This window comes from Miniopterus natalensis, chromosome 1 (genome assembly GCF_054644295.1).
Source record: "Miniopterus natalensis isolate mMinNat1 chromosome 1, mMinNat1.hap1, whole genome shotgun sequence".
In the NCBI taxonomy this organism is placed as follows: Eukaryota; Metazoa; Chordata; class Mammalia; order Chiroptera; family Miniopteridae; genus Miniopterus; species Miniopterus natalensis.
The window spans coordinates 21,718,124-21,740,558 of record NC_142081.1 but is presented as its reverse complement, the minus strand read 5'-3'; the positions used below and the strand labels follow the sequence as shown (position 1 = coordinate 21,740,558).

The following is a 22,435-nucleotide window of genomic DNA, read 5'->3' as shown; positions in this document are numbered from 1 at the left end:
GTCAATTTGCTTCAACAATATTGATATTTAAAATGTCAAGCAAGTCTCAGATTTAAAACTGTTTTTTTGTTGTTTTTTTACGTAACTTAGGCAAGTATAACTGTATTGCGGAGTAGACTGCAGATTTGTCATGATTTTTCAAGATAAAATATGAGCCCAGCCGTTGTGGTTCAGTGGTTGAGCATCAACCCATGATCCAAGAGAGGGCGGTTTGATTCCCCGTCAGGGCACATGGCCTTGTTGAGGGCTCCATCCCCAGCAGGGGGCATGCAGGAGGCAGCCAGTCAATGGCTCTCATCATTGATGTTTCTGTCTCCCTCCCCTCCTGCAAATCAGTAGACATAATAATAATAAAAAAAAAAAGATAAAATATGAGAGGTTACTTGTTTTTTCTCATTTATTGATTTGTTGGAGAAATTTAGAAAACAGTGGCTTAAGGTAGATGATATGAGAATAAGACTTTGAGAAACTTGTCACTTTATTCAGGCAGTTTCCTGACTCCCAGGCAGAAAAGAAAACAGTTAGTTGACTAAAAAAGAAATACAAGCTTGTCTAGAAAGAGATTTTTTTCTGACCCACAGTTTTAAGAGGATTTATGTGCTCTAATGGCTTGATTAAAAAATTTTCATTTATCTTTTTCAGAATTTGTAGAAACAACTTTTTGGCCTTTAGTCAAAATAGTTCATTTGAGGTGGCCATATTGATCTGTTCCATGACCTTTTGCCTTCTGGCTGTTCAGCAGTAAAGGCAGGGCTATCTGTTTGATTGTCATAGGTCGTGGTTGTTAGCATTCAAGAATGAATTCTGACAAGTGTAGGAAGTACGGATAATCTCTGAAAGGAGCCACTTACATTAAACTTTAGTTGATGTAAGAACATCTTCACATCTTTGCCTGTTAAGTAGTCTGGCTAAGTACATTTCCTCAAAAGAAAGAGCTCTGCATTTCCTTAGAAGTCAGTGCCAAAGAAGAAGCCTGGAAGAGCTGTTTTCCAACTCTACAACCAGTAGCTTTACTGTTGAAGCTTTTAAATTTTTTTGAAAAGAGCCGAATAAAGGCCACATAAACATCTCAGATACTTAATGGATCCCTGTGATCTTGTTGTACTGCTAAATCCTTCACCTTTTGCTGTTCAGTAGTAGTGAATGCGATTTCTGTTTCTGAAGTAGAAGAAATTGGAAATCAGGAAATTGTTCATGGTTGAGGACCCAGAGGGTAGAGCAAGTTGAAACCAAAAATAACCTTTTCTTCCATGATATATCTGCTTACTTTTGTTTTTGTTACATTAATAATCAATTAAGAGATATGGACTAATTAGCTTTCCACTGAAATACACATTTTCTCTATAGATCAAGGGGCAGTAGTCATTTGCAAGGTAGTGTGAATTAGTTCATTCCAACTACTTAGGTAAGATCAGCTCTACTAATATTTAAATTTTGATTTAGGATGGTGGTGGTAGGGAATTTAGGGGCAATGAGTATTTTTAGATGAATAGGCCTTTGGATTTTTAACCCCACTTCTATCCTTATGCTTAGAATAGCATGGAGATGTAGAGGGTTCATGGAAAGCTTAGAATGTAGGAGGAAAGCTAAAGGCAGATTGGATGCTCTCTCATAGAGTATAATTTCGCAGGTGTTAACAGCTGAGGGTTGGGTTGAAAAAGCCATGTATATCTCATTACCTACAGTTTCAACGATGTTTACTGGAGGGCAAATTCTTTAAAACCTGGGAAGAAGCAGAGTATCACTGAAGGGGTTTTAGTGAAAGCTGCTTGAAGACTTTATTGTGATACATTATTGACTTAAAGGAACACATTGCCACAATTATAGTTTACAATATTTTTGAAAAGTAATTTTAACAATTTAATTACTATCCTTGGGTAAAGCATCTTGTCTTTTTCTAAGATGCCAAGTACATAGTTGGTTACAAGAAGATTGGATGAAGAAAGGCAGGTTTGAGAAAGACATTCTTTTAGGCTGCTTAGTTTTGTAATATCACATGACTTTTTTACATTGAAGTTATTTGTATCATAACCTTCTCTTATTCTTTATTGTTAAAATGCGTAAGGACAAGGCTATTTTTAATTTTGACTTTTTTGCCATCTAGCATAGTATCTTGCACGTAGTAGGCTCTGAATTTGTTGAGCAAATTCATTTAAGAAATACATGCTTGTTGAATAAGTATCTGTTGGAGACAGCTTTCAGAATGCTGGTGATTGAGTTAAGAGTGACTGCTAGGTTATATTAAGGAGCCACAAGGCATGAAACTCAACCTTGAATAGAGTTGCATGTGTTGTGACCGGAAGCCAGCATTTGTGCAGAAGAGCACGGTTCATATTCATATACATGAAAATGTGCATAGTATATGTTTACCAAGTAAATTAGTAACTACTTTGGGGTATGCATGTATATAGTTTTAAATTGCAAAAGTTTTTTTTTTATATACATACCTCTTTATTATGTTGCTTGTAACCACCATTTTAAGTTTTAAGAGAACAGGCATTGAGAGTAACTGGAAATTATTTAGGTCATTTTCTAAATTTTGTGGTTTGAACTGGATTAATTCCTTAACTAGGAGACTTAAAATAAAACCTAGAAACAAGAAGAATATTAGCACAGTAGAGGCCAGTAATTTTTTCTCACATCAACAGAAGTAACAATCTAGGCTTCTTTTACAAAATAATGAAGTCTTACAAATAGTTGCTTATTTGTGAGAAGCACTATAACATGAATTTTGTTTTTTTATTTTTTACATGTGCCAGTCATGAGGAGAAAGACTTGTGCAGTATTTAGAGTTGATTTTTTTCTTAGTGTATAAGTATACGATTTTATAAGTGGTACTCCCACATTATAAAAATTGTAGAAAGCAGGGGAGAAAAAAGAAGCCATTGTTTCGGCCCTGACCTATCTGAGACTTGCATTTTATTGTATAAAACTGTCATAGCAAAATGTTTGCCTTACGGCAAGAGTAACAAAGGAGAAAGTAAACAAATGGGACTATATCAAAATAAAAGCTTCTGCATAGCAAAAGAAACCATCAACAAGATGAAAAGGAAGACCACTGTATGGGAGAACATATTTGCCAATGACATATCTGATAAAGGGTTAATATCCAAAGTATATAAGGAACTCATGCAACTTAACAAGAGGAAGACAAACAGCCCAATTAGAAAATGGGCAAAGGACCTAAATAGACATTTATCCAAAGAGATCATACAGGTAACCAAGAGACATATGGAAAAATACTCACAGCCACTAATCATCAGAGAGATGCAAATTAAACGACAATGAGATATCACTTCACACCTATCAGAATGGCCACTATCAACAAATCAACAAGTGCTGGTGAGGATGTGGAGAAAAAAGAACCCTAGTACACTGGTAGGAATTCAGACTGGTGCAGCCACTATGGAAAACCATACGGAGTTTCGTCAAAAAATTAAATATGGAATTGCCATTTGACCCAGTGATCCCACGTCTGGAAATATATCCTCAGAAACCCAAAACACCAATCAGAAAGAACTTATATACCCCTATATTTATAGCAGCATAATTTACAATAGCTAAGATCTTGAAACAACTGATCTTTATCCATCAGTAGATGAGTGGATAAAAAAGCTGTGGGACATTTACACCATGGAATACTATGCAGCTATAAAAAAGAAGGATCTCTTACCCTTATGGTCAGAATGGATGGAACTGGAGAGTATTATGCTGAGTGAAATATGCCAGTCAGAGAAAGACAAGTATCGTGCGGTTTCACTCATGTGGAACATAATGAACAAAATAAACTAATGAACAACAAAATAAACTTATGACCAAAACAGATTCAGAAACATAGACGCATGGAACAAACTGAGGAATCTCAGAGGGAAGTCATGGGTGGGGGAATGGGTGGGGAGAGATTAATTAAAGAACTTATCTGCATAAATGCATAACCTGAGGACACAGACAATAGTATGGGGAAGGCCTTGGGGGTGGGACACATGCAGGGTAGAGGGGATCAATGAGGGAAAAAAGGGACATCTGTAATACTTTCAACAATAAAGATAAATATAAAAAACCTGTTTAGTGTTTTTCATTTCACCTACACGTGCTTTTTTTATTTTTATTTTTTATATCCTCACCCGAGGATAGATATATATATATATATATTTAAATATGTCTTTATTGCCCAGCCGGGTGTGGCTCAGCGGTTAAGTGTCAACCTAGGATCCAGGCGATCAGGGTTCGATGCCCTGCCCGGGTTGGGGGCTGCAGCCGATCAATGACTCTCTCATCATTGATGTTTCTGGCTCTCTCTCTCCTTCTTCTTTCCTCTCTCTGAAATCAATAAAGATATATTTAAAAGTAAATAAATAAATAAAAATATGTCTTTATTGATTTCAGAGAGAGGAAGGGGGAGGGAAAGAGATAGAAACATCAATGATGAGTCATTGATTGGCTGCCTCCTGCACACCCCCTACTGGGGATCCAGCCCGTAACCCGGGCATGTGCCCTGACTGAATTGAACCACGATCTCCTGGGTCATAGGTTGAGGCTCAACCACTGAGCCATGCTGGCCAGCCTCCAGGATATTTTTTCCATTGCTTTTCAGAGAGTGGAAGGGGGTGGGGAGAGAAAAACATTGATGTGAGAGAGAGACATTGATTGGTTGCCTCCCACTGGTGTCCCAACTGGGGCCAGGGATTGAGCCTGCGACCGAGGTACGTGCACTTGGCTGGAATTGAACCTGGGACCCTTCAGTCCGAGGGCCAATGCTCTAACCACTGAGCCAAACCAGCTAGGGCTGCTTTTTTATTTTAAATAGTGGGTACCATACTTGCTTGTTTCACATAATTAAATTTTTAACCGTTCAAGGAGTTAGTTGCTTAGGAAATATTCTTAGTTTGTGCAAGTATTGAGCAAGACAGCCTGAAAAATTGGGAAAGGTTGGTAGATGTTTTGTGCAGTGTGCTAGTCTTGTGTGCAGTGTGCTACCCCTGTAGCTGGGTAGGGGTTAAAATAATAGCTATCAAGGGATAAAAATGTATAATGTTAAGAGCAAAATCAGGTCTGCATGTAATATGACTACAGAGATGTTTTGAAGAAAACATGCTTGCTTGTTTTATGTGCTAAGTCTTAGAATGTTCTTCATTTTCTTGATTCATCCCACCTCCCCCATCCCGCCACTCCTGAATTTGTCTTGTTTTTTGTTCTGTTCTCAGACTGCCAGGCCAGAAACTGTCACTAATGATGATGAAGAAGCCTTAGATGAAGAAACTAAGAGAAGAGATCAGATGATCAAAGGGGCCATTGAAGTTTTAATACGTGAATACTCCAGCGAGCTCAATGCCCCTTCACAAGAATCTGACTCTCACCCCAGGAAGAAGAAGAAGGAAAAGAAGGAGGACGTATGTGTTACTAATTTCTGACAATAGTCATTCCAGCAGTTTATTTTTTATGGCGTCACTCTTGTGCTTTCAGTACATTTTAACTTATAAGGGGAAAAGAGAATAACTAGCATTAATTATAATGTACTGTTAAGCTTAATTTGACCATTTTACCAATTAACTTATTCCCCCCCCCCCCAAAACATTTGGTTTCTGTGTTTAAAATGCACTGGCATGGAATCTTGTGCTTAGCTATGGATTCAGATTCAGTAAGGGAAAAAAACCTTGAGTGAATGAAGTGTAGGATATTAAGGGTTAAAGTAAAATGTTTTTGTTTTTGTTTGGCTATGAAGGGCTGGCCTTGTTTTTCCTAATTATCGTTCTGTCTCTGCTCCAAGGAGGATGCTGGTCTCATTCACTGAAGATTTTTACCCATTCTTTAATTTTTAGCTGTGTCTTCTTATAAACCATGTCGCATTCCCCTCCATGGACAGTAATGCTGTTCAAATTCTAACTGGAAGACTGTGAAAGAGCAGCACAAGATGACACACTCCTCCCCAGTGTATTATATTATCACCATTTGTCAGACCAAGCTAACTGAACAGTAGAGAGTCCAGGTTGAAAGAAAATGTTTCGTTTTCATACACTTATTTCTTTTGAATAAACTTAGAGAAATTATGGGGAGTAGTCTCTAAAAATACCAGAATTGTGTTATATGCATGGATTGCATACACCATGAAAAAGTACTATGAACATTGTGATATTTCATTGCCTTATTAGGCCAGTTTCAGTTTTCTTTTTTAATGTGTTTTTATTGATTTTTAGAGAGAGAGGAACTGAAAGGAGAGAGAGAAACATCACATCAACCATCTGCCTCCTGCATGCCCCCCACTGGGGATCGAGCCCTCAACCCGGGCATGTGCCCTGACTGGGAATCTAACTAGTGACCTCTTGGTGCATGGGACAATGCTCAGTCCACTGAGCCACACTAGCCGGGCAGCTTCAATTTTCTTTGGCCAAATATATTTTTATTACTTGGCTCATTCTTCCTCATGTGATCATAAATACCTGCCTGGTGAAGTGCCTGTATTTGGGAATGGTAATTGTAGACTTAGTTAGGAACAGGGTAATTGAGGGTAATGGGGAAGGAGAAAATAACTTGACATGTATGTTGGATATGGGTTGGGAAGAGAGGATCAAAGAAATCCTGCTCTGTGTCAGGAATTATGAGCACATTTTCTTGGTATGGCTTTTTCCTAGTATTAGACCACCCTTATTTTCTTGGTATGGCTTTTTCCTGATAGTATTAGACCACCCTTATTCCATTGCTTAGGGGAGTTGGAGGGGGAGGAGGTGATGGGAGAGGTTATAGTGAGTGAGTGAAATATTTTTTCTTATTATCAAGTTATTTTAAATCAGGAAAATGTCAGAGAAATCTTGCATTGCTTACAGTATAAACATACAGAGCATTGTCTTGCAGAGTAATATAGACTCTTGTGTGTGTGTTTTTTTAAAAAAGTCTTTGTGGATTTTTTTCGCAGATTTTCCGCAGATTTCCAGTGGCACCTCTGATCCCTTATCCACTCATCACGAAGGTTTGTTTACATTGTAGGCTTTGACAATAACTGTGTTTACTAATTGCCAGATTTGTGATTCTTGTCTATCTGATTTTTCACTACTTAATTTAGATTGTTAGATTTGTTACTATAGAAGTTCTTTTTATTTACTCCTATCTTTTGTAAGACCTGTATGGTATATCTAACCTTTTTATTAGATTGATCTTTATGCATTCCCTCCTGTCCCCATTGTCTTTTAGGAAGATATAAATGCTATAGAAATGGAAGAAGACAAAAGAGACCTGATATCCCGAGAGATCAGCAAATTCAGAGACACACATAAGGTAGTATTCTTGCTTTTTCACTTGATACCAATCTAGACTTTTTACAGAATCCAAAGCAAACAGACAAAAAAAAATCAACCTTACATTAGAATATAAATTTAAATGCTTTTTATAGGTTTAATATTTAGATAGAAACAAACAGAAGACCAATACCATATTAAAGTGGACCGTGACATATTGTACTTAGTGTTTTTCAGTTACTGACTACTCTGCAGTCATCTCACTTTAATATGAATGAAAGCTAATTTTATTTTTAGATTTCAACATAAACATCAGGTCAGATTTAAACTAGATTCAAGGGGGCAGGATAACATACACTGTAGTGTATTTCTGGGGGCAGTTATTTAACTTAGGAAAACCTTTTCTTTAGAGTTGAGGTTAAAATTTAAGATTTTTATTTGTATAGATTTAAGTTGAGAGGGGGAGATTTTAAAAAGTAGGTCAGTGGTTACCAGACTTACCAAATTTTAGATGCATGGAAGAACTGTAAATGCCCATAAAGCTAATCTATTCATTGACCCCCACCATTATGATAGAGATCATATGGTGACTAATGCAAGATGAAACACTCAGCTTGGAAAGTAACAAGGAATAGGATGTAAGTATGAGCTTCTGTTTTTTATTATATTTATGGATGCCCCCTCAGAAAAATATGCAAAGGGGTAACTGGCTTGGAAATGGGTATTTTGTGTGTAGTAAATCCCATTCACGAGTTTTGCCTATTGAAAGCTTCTCTCAATGACAGTGCACCTGTGAATGTTCGCTGATGTTGAAGTTGATGCTTTTATGGACAGTGAAATGCAAACACTGCATGAAATGTATTTTGATGTTAGAGATAATAAGATTTTACTGGTTCTTCCTCAAAGTGGGTGACCTTTAATTCAGTGAAATGTGTTTTTTTCTTTTATTTAATCTTATTTTTTCTTACTGTTTTTAAAATTTGAAGTTGACATTTAATACTATTTAATCAATGCTACTGAACGCTTATTATCCAGGCCCAGCCTTAGCTTACTTACACAGTGCTTTTTCAGGAATTAAATGTGAATAAAAGCACAAGTACAGTTCTCCCAAATTGATTTTTAGAGTTAAAAGGGTGGTCTGTGGGAAGGCATTTTAGAGGAATACTTTGGTTAGGTTTAACACTCAAATTCAGGGTCTGTGTAAGCTTTTGAAAATAGTATATAGTTGTGTGTGTGGTTTACCCCCTTTTTGTTGTTATTGGTTAAACCCTGTCATGTCATTGGTAAAGTTGACAAAATCGTGTTTTTAAAAAATGAATTCAAGATATTTGCTTCAGAGTTTGAGAAGCTGTCAGGCATTGGACTGCCTTAGACTTATTTCACTGCAGGGTGGGTGGGGGAATGTTTTGAATTTCTAAAATGTTCTTTCACAAAAAGTCAAAATAAAAAACTGTTGTTATTGGGTGGTATGGTTAAAGGAAATGTTTAAAATTTGAGTAACAAAAAAAATGAGCTCAGTGAACCTTTGCATGTTTTGGTATGAGTTTATTAAATAACCACAGACTGTCAGGGTATCAGCGTGGCAGGGGGCGTCCATTTACAGCACGGACGAGTCTGAAGAGAGAATAAGGTAAGATTTATGATTTTTTTCTATTCTTTCCTCTTCATTATTTCATTACTTTCTTACATCACTTTAGACTCCATTTCCTCTTTCTTCAGTCTTTGTCTTAAAATACATATATGTGTGTGTGTGTGTGTATCTATTTACTGCATATATAACCTTTTTAGAAATAGTTAGTGTGGACCAGATTCACTCACTTTTTCATTTACTTAGAACAAAACCTTGAAACGAGTTCCGAAACAAATTATTATTTACATAAGTGAAACTATACACCTAAGAAATAAGTAGTGCAGTGAATAAACAAGAGTAAAAAAAAATTGAGGAATTCTACAAAAGAAATTATTGGAACAGCTAAAATAATCTGTAAGTATTTATCTCAGGAATAAACAAATTTCTTTATAAGTGTATGACACTGAGGTAAGTTTTATGTAGTCTAGCCTCATTTTTCAATTTAAATTTTCATAATCCATTAGAACTGTTTCAGAAATTAGAATTTGCCCCTTTAAATAACTTTTAGTTCCTGTCCTCTTTCTACCATTTCTTTTTATCTTTCCTTTGTAATTTCAATGTATTCAGTATAGCTTTGCCTACATTCTACTTTGATACAGACTGGCACAGCAGCTGAATATATTGATTTTTCATGCATTAGCTTTTCTTTCATAATCCTCTATCAGTTCTCTGATCCATGAGCAAGAGAAAAAGAGTATAACAGGTAAGATTGCTTTTTAAAGTTGTTTTAAATGCTTTACATGACTGAGAAAAGAGAAAAAATGAACATTTTATTGTTACAGTTTAAATTTCAGTGACTCTAAACATGAAACCAAGGGGATAAATGTGTTTTGTTTTTGTTTTTCCTGTTTGGGGTAATTTTTTTTTTCTGAGTTTGCATAGAAACCGTGTGGTACACTGGTAATCTTGTCAGGGTACAAACTTGGTCTGACTTTGTTATTTGGTTTATTTGTGAACCATGTACTTGCTCTTCCTCCCAGAAACATAGCTTGTAGGCAAGGTTAATCCAGTGTTGGCGATCCATGTCCTAACACAGCATCTGTAAGTTAATACGCAATCGTTCCTTCCAAGGATGGATTTATCACTGTTGATATATTTTTATTGTTTTATAGGCATTATGGGCATAAATATGTTGCTTTTACAGTTAAAATTTTTGCTTGAAGTGAGTGATTTTCAAACTTGAATTTGGTGGGCTGTCCATCTTGTAATGGTGGGAGTAAATGTTTCCATAGATAGTAAGACAGATCTTGGTTGAATTTACCTTGCCTTTCGGAGGGTGGGCAAACCAGAGGGCAGGTTATTCAGTTGCATTATAGTGACCTGACTCTTCTTCCCCACCTCGTCTTTAAAACCCTTAACTGCAACCTTTAGGTAATGGGAAGTAGGGGGTTGAAATCAGTCCCACTGGTTTACAGAAATGTATAATGGGAATAATTATGTTTTAGCCAAGTGATTGTCTTTCTAGAAATTATTATGAACCAACGCATTCTTCATGGTCATTTTAGTTATATAATCATTGAGTGGCTAACCACACCTGACACAATCTCCCAGCATCCAAGATCGGAGATTCCTGGTCTGTGTAGAGTATATGGTTTTGCACGAAATCTATCTAGTCTTGTGATTGCTTCAGTTTAATTTGTTAAGTAAAACCACAAGTATTTAATAACAAAGTACCAGTGGTTTTTGTTGTTGTTGTTGTTCCCAGTATTGGGCTTTGCGCCGGGAAATATCTGAATACTGAACTACAGAATTAACTCTAAAAGCACTTTTATTGGTTTCTAGAAACTGGAAGAAGAGAAAGGCAAAAAAGAAAAAGAAAGACAGGAAATTGAGAAAGAACGGAGAGAAAGAGAGAGGGAGCGTGAAAGGGAACGAGAAAGGAGAGAACGAGAACGAGAAAGGGAAAGAGAACGTGAACGAGAAAAGGAGAAGGAACGGGAGCGGGAACGAGAACGGGATAGGGATCGTGACCGGACAAAGGAGAGAGATCGAGATCGGGATCGAGAGAGAGATCGTGACCGAGATCGGGAAAGGAGTTCAGATCGGAATAAGGATCGGAGTCGATCAAGGTACGGCTTTCTAGAAGTTACTGATTTCCCGAAATGCTGGTTAGCAGTTCATTAGCCTTTTGTATTTCTTATATCCAGAGTTTGTATTTTTCTCTTTCTGAGATACCAGTGTGTATTAACACTGAATTCAGAATTTGGGGCTAGGATTATATTCTATGCCCCTGCTGAATATAGAGGAGTTTACAATTCTGCAGAAATCAAACTGAGTTCTGGCTTGTTCGTATATTTCATAATATATGTTCTCTTCCTTGGTTTTTAAAGGAAAACAGAAAGGAGACTGACAGATTAAAAAATTTTTTTTTCATGTAGAGAAAAGAGCAGAGATCGTGAAAGGGAACGGGAGCGGGAAAGAGAGAGAGAGAGAGAACGTGAACGAGAAAGAGAGCGTGAACGAGAAAGAGAGCGTGAAAGGGAACGAGAGCGAGAAAGAGAGAAAGACAAGAAGAGGGATCGAGAAGAGGATGAAGAAGATGCATATGAGCGAAGAAAACTTGAAAGAAAACTCCGAGAGAAAGAAGCTGCTTATCAGGAGGTAAATTGAGGAAATGCTTTTGTTTCTAAAGCTTGGTACTTACTAGCCTAGTCAAAAATGTTAGAACCCTCCTGGCTGGCGTGGTTCAGTGGTTGAGCAATGGACCTATGAACCAGGAGATCAGGAGTTTGGTTTCCCTTCAGGGCGCATGTCCAGTTGCTGGCTTGATCCCCAGTAGGGGGCGCGCAAGAGGCAGCTAGCTGATCAGTGACATCCTCTCACTCATGTTTCTCTCTCTCCCCCTCTCCCTTCTGCTCTCTGAAATAAATAATAATAAAAAATATTAAAAAAATTTTTAGAACCTTTCTTTTGTACACATTTTTGAAGCTCTGGCAATTTATTTTTTAGCGCCTTAAGAATTGGGAAATCAGAGAACGGAAGAAAACCCGGGAATATGAGAAAGAGGCTGAAAGAGAAGAAGAAAGAAGAAGAGAAATGGTAATGTTCTAGGTTAAAAATAAGTGATTTTCAGATATAAATGAGATCAAATTTTTACTGTTAGTTAGAAATAACTGTAATTAAATTGTACAAGCTCCCAGTATAATTTTATTTGTATATGTTTCAAACAACCTTGAGACACTTTCAGTACACCAAAATATTTTTGTCTTCTATTTTTCACATTTTTGCTGTCTAAAAAAAATTACCTTTCAGCATAGTTTGAAAGTGAATCTGTCATAAAATAATATGTAAAATGAGAATATACAGAACTTCCTCTGGTTAAGAATCTGCAACATTTTTGAATTTGAAGAGGCTTTGGTATTCTGTATTGGTTGGTACGTTTGGATGGAGGAAAGAGTGTCATGTGAAGACCTCGGGTTTTATAAATCAAAATTACTGTTTTTTGTATATAACATTTATGGATTATAGTTTTTCCTTAGGTTACTGTTTATTCTTTTGACTATGTGATAATCATAAAAAATACATCTTGTTTTTCACATTTGCATTGTTTGATAAATTATAACAGCGAAGCAATTGGTTTAGGTTGTACTAAGTAAAATGACAAAAATATATTTTATCATAGTATTTGCTTCAGTAGTATGTTCCATGTGTTCTGTCTTTGCCAGAATTTCATGAAAGTTTCTTTATCTCCAGTTTGGAGATTATTCTTCCAAAAACTTCACACTGAAGTTAGGAATCTTCTTCAAATAGCTTTTGAACATGAGACATAGAGGGAATTTTTGTAAGTAACCAAAAGGGTGCATGCAGCAACTAGATAGATAGTTTGGGTGTTCTGGATAGTACATCCGCTAATGTCATAGAATTATTTAAAATGTTTTTTATTTCCCTGGACTTCAGCTCCCATTCTAGAATTTCTTTTTCATCCCTAGGTTGGAAAGTAGTAAGAGACATAATTATTTGAAGAAATAATTGTGGAATAGATTTGAAGTGATTCTGCTTCCTACAAACAAATCTCAAACCTCTCTTTCTAGAGAAAAATTTCCTAGTTTTTGTTTGGGAACTTAAAAAAAAAAAAAATTACAAAGCAGTTATTTGCTTATTATAAAAATGTTCAAGTAACAGAAATATCTGATGTAAAAAGAAGTTTCTACTCTTCAAGAGTGTTAACTTATGTTTGTTTTAGTATTTACCTTGTGGGCTTTCCTGGGTTTTATTTAGATATTTGCATTGTCATTGCTACCTGATAGTCTGATTTAATTCATTTGACAAATTTTGAGTGTACAGTATATCCCAGCCTTGCGCTAAGTACTGGACATACAAGAATAAATAATGCTTCTAACTTTGAAGTAAGTGGGTAATATTGTCAGAGATAAGGTACTTTAGCATGTGTGAGAGGGTTTAAGGTATGGTAAAGGTGTGTTCACAGTTTTTGGGAGTACAAGGAGAGACTGTGGGAGGAGTTGGTCATGGATAGATGATTAGATTGGGGAAGTCTTTACAAAGGTAACATTTGAACTGGATGAAGTGTGCTAAAATTTTACTGTAGTTAGAAACCTACCATTACTTACTTTGTATATAGATGTAATAGTTGTCAGTATAATAGATGAAGATTATATATTTATACATATATAATTGTTAGATATAACTGCAATTAAATATAATATTTTGTTGTATATTTGATATTTCAAAAATAGGAATAAGAGGTTTGTGTACTTCCATGGTTTGTGTACTCAGAGTGAGACAGGCATTACCTTTAAATTGATGCATGAACATGATTTAAATTTTTAATCCTGCATTTCAGAAAAATTACTTGTATTATTTACCTACAAATGAAATGTGTAAAATATTTTTGCTCAGTTAACAAATTCAATAAGATAACTTTCAGTTTTGTTTCTTGGTGTGCTCAGGTTTCATTAATTAGAAAATAATTACTATACTGTGAAGGTTATGTTCAGGGAGCAAATTTATTATAGCATGTTATCTGTGGTTTTTATTTTACAGATAAGTCCTAAATCTGACTTATGAGTAAAAGACAAAAGATATATACTCTTTTTGCATTTAAAATATGAAGTATATGAGAATTATAAAGTTCAAGTGGTATGGATAAGAAAAATCTGTTCCCAAGAAAGGGGGAGGGTGTAACCTAAGTGAATGTTACGTTAATTTTGCACACTTTATCCTTCCTTTCCTCAAAGGCAAAAGAAGCTAAACGATTAAAAGAATTCTTAGAAGATTATGATGATGATAGAGATGATCCCAAATATTACAGGTAAAGAAGGCTTGCTTTACGAACTCATACTTTTAGTACTTTATTGGCTATGTTTTCCCTTGTCTACCAGAAAGTGCAAGTTCACTCAGCAGAATAAAGAAAGAAATCTTCATATTCCATCTTGTAATCACCCCCATAGCTGATATGCTGTTTTGAGGGGGGTAGGGGAGGGTAGTGGGTAGTGGGGTAAAGAGCTATTGGCAAAGGATCGACAATTCTATGTATCTTTGGGGGGGGGAATAATAGTATTACAGATTTTTCTTGCTGTGTTTTAAAGAGGTCCAATTTTTATAGCAAGGTATAACCAATCTTTATACTATCTAATGTGGTCTAGAAATTGTTGTCTTCAAGGATTTCAAGAGTGCCACACAGTAATCCAAACTCCCTTCCACCCTCCTTTCCGACTCAATGGATATATTACTGTGAAGTGAGAATTGGTGAAGGCTGCCTTCCCTCATCTCTTTGTTCCCATGGCATTTATAAACTACCTTCATTCTAGCACTTATGGCACTGTGGTAAAATTGTTGGTTTTGTTCTGCTCCCTCTACTCCAAGCTATACTTTCCCTGAAGATATGGACAATATTTTTATTTTTAAAAAATCCCTCATGTGCCTCACATGATCCTGGCATGTAGTAAAGGCATTTAACATACAGTTTAGTTTAATACACTGGAGTTAAAATGAAACATCAGAATTAGCAAATTAAAAGAATGCCAAGGATTTGTTTTTTTTGTAGAAAATGCAAAAAATGTGAAATGATTGAATCATAAAATAGCACATAATTTCAGCATTCTGAGATATAATAAACTGCTAGATGGAGAGAACCTTTGCGTTCTATTGATTCTGCACTACTTCTAGTACTTTTTTCCCACAAGGGAAAGAATTTATTTTAATTGAAGATACAGAGCTATTCTTAGTGTTGCTATTATTCCTTATGTTAATTTTTCACAGCTTAGCATCCAAGGAAACACAAGTTATGTGCTGGGATTTTCCTGTGGAATAGGCACAAAATGAGAGCTTTCTTTCTTGCTGAAAGCTACTTTTCTGCTTGTTTTATATACTTATTTAGAATGACTTAACAATGAGGCATGGTTATAAGTGACAACACAATGCTCACTTATTAAACAGTATTACGTAGAGATCACAATGTCTTGGGTGTTCTGCAAATACAGAACATTAAGAGTCTTCAGTCTGTTAGAATACAGTTTTAGTATTGAAGAAAGTGCTTTTGGAAACATCATGTGCAATAATTGATCCCCTGAGTATTAAATAAGGCCTGTTATGATTTTCTTTTGCAGAGGAAGTGCTCTTCAGAAAAGATTGCGTGACAGGGAAAAGGAAATGGAAGCAGATGAACGGGATAGGAAAAGAGAGAAGGAAGAACTAGAGGAAATCAGGCAGCGACTTCTGGCAGAAGGGCATCCGGATCCAGATGCAGAGTTACAGAGGGTGAGTTACTATCACATTCATAGCGATATTTTTTTTTATTTTTAATGTATCTTTATTGATTTCAGAGAGAGGAAAGGAGAGGGAGAGAGATAGAAACATCAATGATGAGAGGGTCATTGATCGGCTGCCTCCTGCACACCCCTGACTGGGGATTGAGCCCGCAACCCGGGCATGTGCCTTGACCGGGAATCGAACCCCGATTGCCTGGATCCTGGGTGGACGCTCAACCACTGAACCACTCCCAGCCGGGCTAAATATTTTGTTTCCAAAGTAAAAATGTTTTTAATGAACAGCTTGTCATTCATTCATTTATTTCTTAGTCCTCACCCGAGGATTTTTCCATTGGTTTTTCAGAGAGAGTAAAAGGGAGGGAGGAAGAGAGGAAGGGAGGGAGAGAGGAAGAGAGGAGCATCAATGTGAGAGAGAGACATTGGCTGCCTCCTGCATGCACCTCTACGGGGGCTGGGGATTAAGCCTGCAACTGAGGTTCATGCTCTTTACTGGAATCGAACCCCACACCCTTCAGCCCGAGGGCTAATGCTCTGACCACTGAGCCAAACCAGCTAGGGCAGCAGCTTGTCATTTAAAAGGAAAAGACTGTGTCATAGGACATGGCATACCCCATGCTTATTAGGAATAGAGTTCGTCATTTCTAAAAAATTTTTAGTTCTTAATATATCATCAATCTAATAATACTCTAAATTCTTCATATCAACTTTTAAAATCTGTTACATGCTATTTGTTAACAGAAACCATGTCTTCTTACATGTGCCTTTTATTTTTCAAAATGAAAGTGTTCTTTTTTCTGTTGATAAAGTACTTACATAAATAAATAGAAAGTTCAGACAAAGAACACAATGAGATTAAAGACCACCTGATTTCTGTTAGCCAGTTATAGTCACTGTAAATGTGTAGTTAGTTTTTAAATGTTAACACACAGGTATACAGATACCTATCTCATATATAAGTTTTATAAGTGGGATTAAAATTTACATGCTGTTTCTCTGATGTTTTTAAATCAGGTATAATCTTTCACCCAGAATTTTACCAATTTATAGCCCTTCTGTCTTTTTCCATACTATCACACATGGCATATTGTCAGTCTTTTAAATCCTTACCATTGTAACATTTAGGTTGGGGTGTTTTTATTTTTTAATTCTCTGTCTACCAGTGGATTTGAATTCTAATGTTGTTTCGGATATTTTTATTGTTTTCTATTTTTGTTTCATGCTGAAAAAAATTATTTAAGATTTTATAATGCTCTCATGATTATTTTTTATTACCTTTCATAATTTCGGGGACAGTGTTCATTTTGTTATAGGCCTTAGACTTCTGAATTCCGTCCATCACCCTATTTCTTTTGTTTGTGAATACAGAAGTGACTACCCCCCTCAGCCATTAACTAGGGAGAAGAAATGATTGTGTATGACTAAGCTGAGGATTTGAATCGCCTCTTACGTATTGTCTGTGCTGTTCTAAAATAAAACTTCTAGTTATAATTTTTTTTTAAACCCTCACTTGATTTTTTTTTTTTTAAGGTTTTTTGGTTTGTTTTAAATATATTTTTATTTCAGAGAGAGGAAGGGAGAGGTAAAGAGAGATAGAAACATCAATGATGAGAGTCATTGATTGGCTGCCCTCTTGCCTGCCCCCTGCTGGGGATCAATCCTGAAACCCTGGCATGTGCCCTACCGGGGATCGAACCCACAACCAGGGTATGTGCCCTGACCCAGAATCGAACCTAAAACTTTTTTGATGTATGGGACAACTCTCCAGCCAGCTGAGCCCACCTAACCAGGGCTCTTTAAATTTCTTTAATAAAAATATAAAAACATAATTTTTATTTTGAATCAGCCAACTATTTATTATGTATTTACCTTTGTTAATCTGAAGAGTTTATATAAAGTCACTGAAGAATGGCAATGTGTAAAATATTTAAATTTTACAGAGTGCCCGACTGGTGTGGCTCACTGGTTGAGTGTCAGCCCATGAACCTGGAGGTCACGGTTTCGATACTGGTCAGGACACATGCTGGGATTTTGGGCTTGATCCCCAGTAGGGGGCGAGCAGGAGGCAGCTGATCAGTGACTCATCATTGATGTTTCTATTTCTCCCTCTCCCTTCCTCTCTCTGAAATCAATACAAACATTAAAAAAAAAATTTATAACTCAGCTTTCTGACTATAGAAGTAGGCAATGGTTTTCATTATTCCTAGTGAAAAAGAAAAATAGAGATTTTTTGTGAAGATAGTATAAAACAAAAAGCCAGTTGAGTATAGTTGTGGTCTGTTTTGGTTAATTAGGTTATTTTTTGTTTTAGATGGAACAAGAGGCTGAGAGGCGCAGACAACCACAAATAAAGCAAGAACCAGAATCGGAGGAAGAGGAAGAAGAAAAGCAAGAAAAAGAAGAAAAACGAGAGGAACCAGTAGAAGAGGAAGAAGAGCCAGAACAGAAGCCCTGTCTCAAACCAACTCTGAGGCCCATCAGTTCTGCCCCATCTGTTTCCTCTGCCAGTGGCAATGCAACTCCCAACACTCCTGGGGATGAGTCTCCCTGTGGTATTATTATTCCTCACGAAAATTCGCCAGATCAACAGCAACCTGAGGAGCATAGGCCAAAAATAGGACTAAGTCTTAAACTGGGTATGTTAGCATTTTCTTCCTTTCTTTATTTTTCCTTCTGCAAACACCTCAGTTTTGCCTTAAGAAAAAAGTAAATGTGTGCTGCTCGGTAGGTAGGTAGAAAAATATTCAAAAATGCCTTTCTAGCTCACTATTGTTTTCATAGTGCTCCTATATCTGCAGCTGCCTCGAGTTCTGAGAAGAAGTGAAAAGTTAAATTTTCTAGTACTTGTGAGTAGTGAGTTATTTTTTTATAGTTGGGATTTTTCTCTGAGATTTGTGGAAGTATATTTTGCACTGCTTTTGAGGGGATGGTGGGTTGTAAAATGTAACACTTGAAAATTAAGTCATCATGCTAATATAGTGTTTTTACTATAGGTGCTTCCAATAGTCCTGGTCAACCTAATTCTGTGAAGAGAAAGAAACTTCCTGTAGATAGTGTCTTTAACAAATTTGAGGATGAAGACAGTGATGATGTACCCCGAAAAAGGAAGCTGGTTCCCTTGGATTACGGTGAAGATGATAAAAATGCTGCCAAAGGCACCGTAAACACTGAAGAAAAGCGCAAACACATTAAGAGTCTCATTGAGAAAATCCCTACAGCCAAACCTGAGCTCTTTGCTTATCCCCTGGATTGGTCTATTGTGGATTCTGTGAGTAGCAAATTGTATTTCATCATTTTATTGTAGGTGGTTTTGAATATAGCATACAAACTCGGTTGATACTATTAATGACACACAGTGATGATAAATGTGGCTAGAATCTTGACATTGCTGAGAATTTAGTAGATTATTGGGGAAATTGGTGGTGGTGCTTGAAGTCTTCATTAATTAGAAGCAAATATATCATGATATATATCTGTCTTAGTTGTGAAAGATTTTTAATATTACAAAATAAGTTTATAGACTTTTTTGTTAAGTGTAATAAATTTCTTCAATTTAGTAACTATACTTTATTTTGCAGATATTGATGGAACGACGAATTAGGCCATGGATTAATAAGAAAATTATAGAATACATAGGTGAAGAAGAAGCTACATTAGTTGATTTTGTTTGTTCTAAGGTTAGTCGTCTTCTCCCTTCACCCCCAACACTTGTTTTATACTTTAAAATAGTAGACACTTTCTAAAATGGAATTTAAGTGCATTTTAATTTAGTTTCAGTTAAGATATTCATGACCCCCTTGCCACATGTTTCCATTTCAAAGGGTCATAGAGTAATAGAATTGCTGGCTGTTGCCAATTTTGCTCTCTCCTTGCCCTTGAGAATGCCTTGCCACTCCTTTCTTGTCTTAATGGTTAGAATGGTGGTGAAGTACAGTTGAGGTTTTGTGGAGACAGCTGATAGCTTCTCTCATCAATTTTTTTGTCAGTCATCCATCCTTTGGAGGAGGAGCAATAGTTTTCTGTATAGCATAATATTTATTGATTACTGTGTGACTGGCTTTGTTCTGGGCAGATACTGTGTTAAGCATTTTTTATAACCCTATCTTCTTGAAACCCCCTAATAACCTTAGAAAATGTAAGTTACTAACTGTCTTAAGACAGTTATTATAGTAGAAATACCATATTTTTATAAAGGAATTACTAATTACACTTAAATTCCCATACTAGTTTGAAGTTACCTTAAAATTGCTTGACTCTCTTGCTTTTTTGTTTGTTTGGTTTTTATAAATTATTTTCAAAATGACAATTACTTGTTTCTTTTAGGTTATGGCTCATAGTTCACCTCAGAGCATTTTAGATGATGTTGCTATGGTAAGTCAGAAATTTATTGTTATTAATACCTTTTTAAATTTATTGATTTGAGAGACATCGATTTGCTGTTGCACTTATTTATGCATTCATTGGTTGATTTCTTGTATGTGCCCTGACTGAACCTGCAACGTTGGTGTATCAGGATGACAGTCTCACCAACTTAGCTCCCTGGCTAGGGCTGTTATTAATATTTTAATTAATATCTATGTAAATAAATTAATTTCTGAATTCGATTGCTTTTCTAACTCTGTTGGTTCCAGAATCTTTTTATAAGCCTGAATTAAAATTTGTATATGTATTAAAAGAGGTTAAAGGCACCCACAGCAGGATATGATTAGACAACATGAAAATTAGAGCTTACTTTTTGACCAGTCTCTCCGCTCTTCCACCTTTCATGTTTGGTTATAAATGTAAGTCCTGGAACTGTTAATACATGTAGAGAACGTTTATTAAGTTCCTACTGAGTAGAGCAATGTGTTAGAAGGTGGTAACACATTGTCAGCCCTTGAGCTATCAGGGAGATAGGTATACTAATATTGATACCCTATTATAACATACTTGTGTAATGGGGCAGAGGAGATAGAGCATCTGATGGTGTTGAGAATAGGTAGGGGAAGCATCACAGGAATTACCATCTAAATTGAGTCTATAAGATTGTATATGGTTCTCTTGAACTACTGGCTCATTAAAAGTCTGGCTCATTAAAAGTTTTACTAAAAGTTCTTCATTTGTCATCATTGATAAATTTAGGGAAATTTTTCAAAAGTCAAAATTTCTAGTTACTCTTAGGTCACTTACTGATCACTTAGATACTAGGCACCCTTCAAAGCACTTTGTACATACTAAATTTTAAAATTATGAGCCAGTGTGATGTAGCTACTGTTTTCTTCGTTTTACAGATGAGATAACTGAGAGGCTCTTTGTGATTATGTACCCCAACCAAGGACATGTAACTAGGAAGAGGTAGAAGTGGGATTTGAACCCAAGTAGTCTGGCTAGAGACCTGGTTTGCTTAACTCCTAACCTAAACTGGTAACATTAGGCCACAAATCTTCATGGCAGTGATACCCTGAAGCTTAGTCATAGCTGCCTTCTGTAGAATGAAGCACGATACTTCATTTTACTTCACTGTAGCACTGGTGTAGAGGGCCAACTATGTGTGTGGGACGAGGGCAGGTGTAGTAGGGAGGACATGGTGCACCTAATTCATATGTAGATAGGAAGATAATTTGATCTGTTTATTTGCCGAGGGTTAGAACCTTTAATTTATTCAGTAGTCTTGTGTTCCTTTGCAATGATGACCGTTCACTTACTGTTTACTGTATCTCAGACACTATATTAAATGCTTTACATGTATTCTCACTTAATATTTAATTCAGTGTCACATATATAAGGACTTCATAAATACTAAGATTGTAAGGTTATTTTGGGGGGTAAATGCGATACTCTGTTATAGTTATGTAGTTGTACAGCTAGTTCTGCCTAAATTACTGTGTTCTCTTAACAAACATTTGCTTCCCTTAGGAGATAAGTTTTTCAAAACATGCGTAAATGTAGTATTTGTAAAGATAAAAGTTAGAATAAAAGTTGCATCCAGAAAGTACTGTGATGTCAGTATCCAGTAAGCCATGGAATTTTGCTGAATTTTTTTTGTTTAGTTTTTCGTAATTTACATGTACTAAATTTCTCACACTAGATAGATTTCCTCTAAGTTATTTTATTGAAAGTAAATGCTTGTCAGTAGTAAAAGCCCTTTTTATACCGGTCACTATTGTTGGGAGGTGCTGATTGTTTATCTTACACGTTTCTGTTTTGTCTTTTTCTCTTCTAGGTACTTGATGAAGAAGCAGAAGTTTTTATAGTCAAAATGTGGAGATTATTGATATATGAAACAGAAGCCAAGAAAATTGGTCTTGTGAAGTAAAACTCTCTTTACATTTAGAGTTCCATTTCAAATATCTTCTTTCCCATCCTTCAAAGGACTTTGAAAAAAATTTCTTTTTTGTCTTCAAAGACATTTGTGAGATCTGTAATTTTTTTAAAATGTAGAAAATGTGAATTTTTTTTTTTTTGGGTCCTCCAGTTTGTTGATGCCCTGTGTACTCCCTTGGTTGTAAAGACATCTGAATCCTACCTTGGTTCTCTTTATACTCACCAGGTACAAATTACTGGTATGTTTTATAAGCCACAGCTACTGTACACAGTCTATCTGATATAATCTTGTTCTGCTGATTTGTTCCTTGTAAATATTAAAATGAATCCCCAATTCTTTTGCAGAATTGCACTTAATATTGAACTGTACTGTATAGGAACCAACATGAACAATTTTAATTGAAAGAATACCAGCCACATCTATTACCCTTTCCCCCCTTGATCAGAATTGGCAAGCTTTCATAAAGGCATGAAATTTAAAATTAGAGTGCAAAAATTAGATCATCCATTCCTGCTGTATCAGTATGAATGTGTTTGTGTGATTGTAT

The 22,435-nt window shown here is 36.0% G+C and overlaps 1 protein-coding gene across 3 annotated transcripts in view; it reads left to right on the top strand.

Annotated features, from left to right (window-relative positions):
- The window catches only part of RBM25 (RNA binding motif protein 25), a 49,150-nt gene extending 26,927 nt beyond the window's left edge, over positions 1–22,223 (top strand). For all 3 annotated transcript variants that reach the window (XM_016208153.2, XM_016208154.2, XM_087819367.1), the window contains 13 exons: positions 5,205–5,390; positions 6,911–6,964; positions 7,186–7,269; positions 10,642–10,928; positions 11,238–11,460; positions 11,809–11,898; positions 14,055–14,128; positions 15,426–15,576; positions 17,896–18,220; positions 18,578–18,852; positions 19,163–19,261; positions 19,908–19,955; positions 21,787–22,223. In XM_016208153.2, the coding sequence (XP_016063639.1) occupies positions 5,205–5,390; positions 6,911–6,964; positions 7,186–7,269; positions 10,642–10,928; positions 11,238–11,460; positions 11,809–11,898; positions 14,055–14,128; positions 15,426–15,576; positions 17,896–18,220; positions 18,578–18,852; positions 19,163–19,261; positions 19,908–19,955; positions 21,787–21,879 (1,989 nt within the window). In that variant the 3' untranslated portion in view covers positions 21,880–22,223. The remainder of the gene's footprint in view (positions 1–5,204; positions 5,391–6,910; positions 6,965–7,185; positions 7,270–10,641; positions 10,929–11,237; positions 11,461–11,808; positions 11,899–14,054; positions 14,129–15,425; positions 15,577–17,895; positions 18,221–18,577; positions 18,853–19,162; positions 19,262–19,907; positions 19,956–21,786) is intronic.
- Positions 22,224–22,435: the final 212 nt, after the last annotated feature.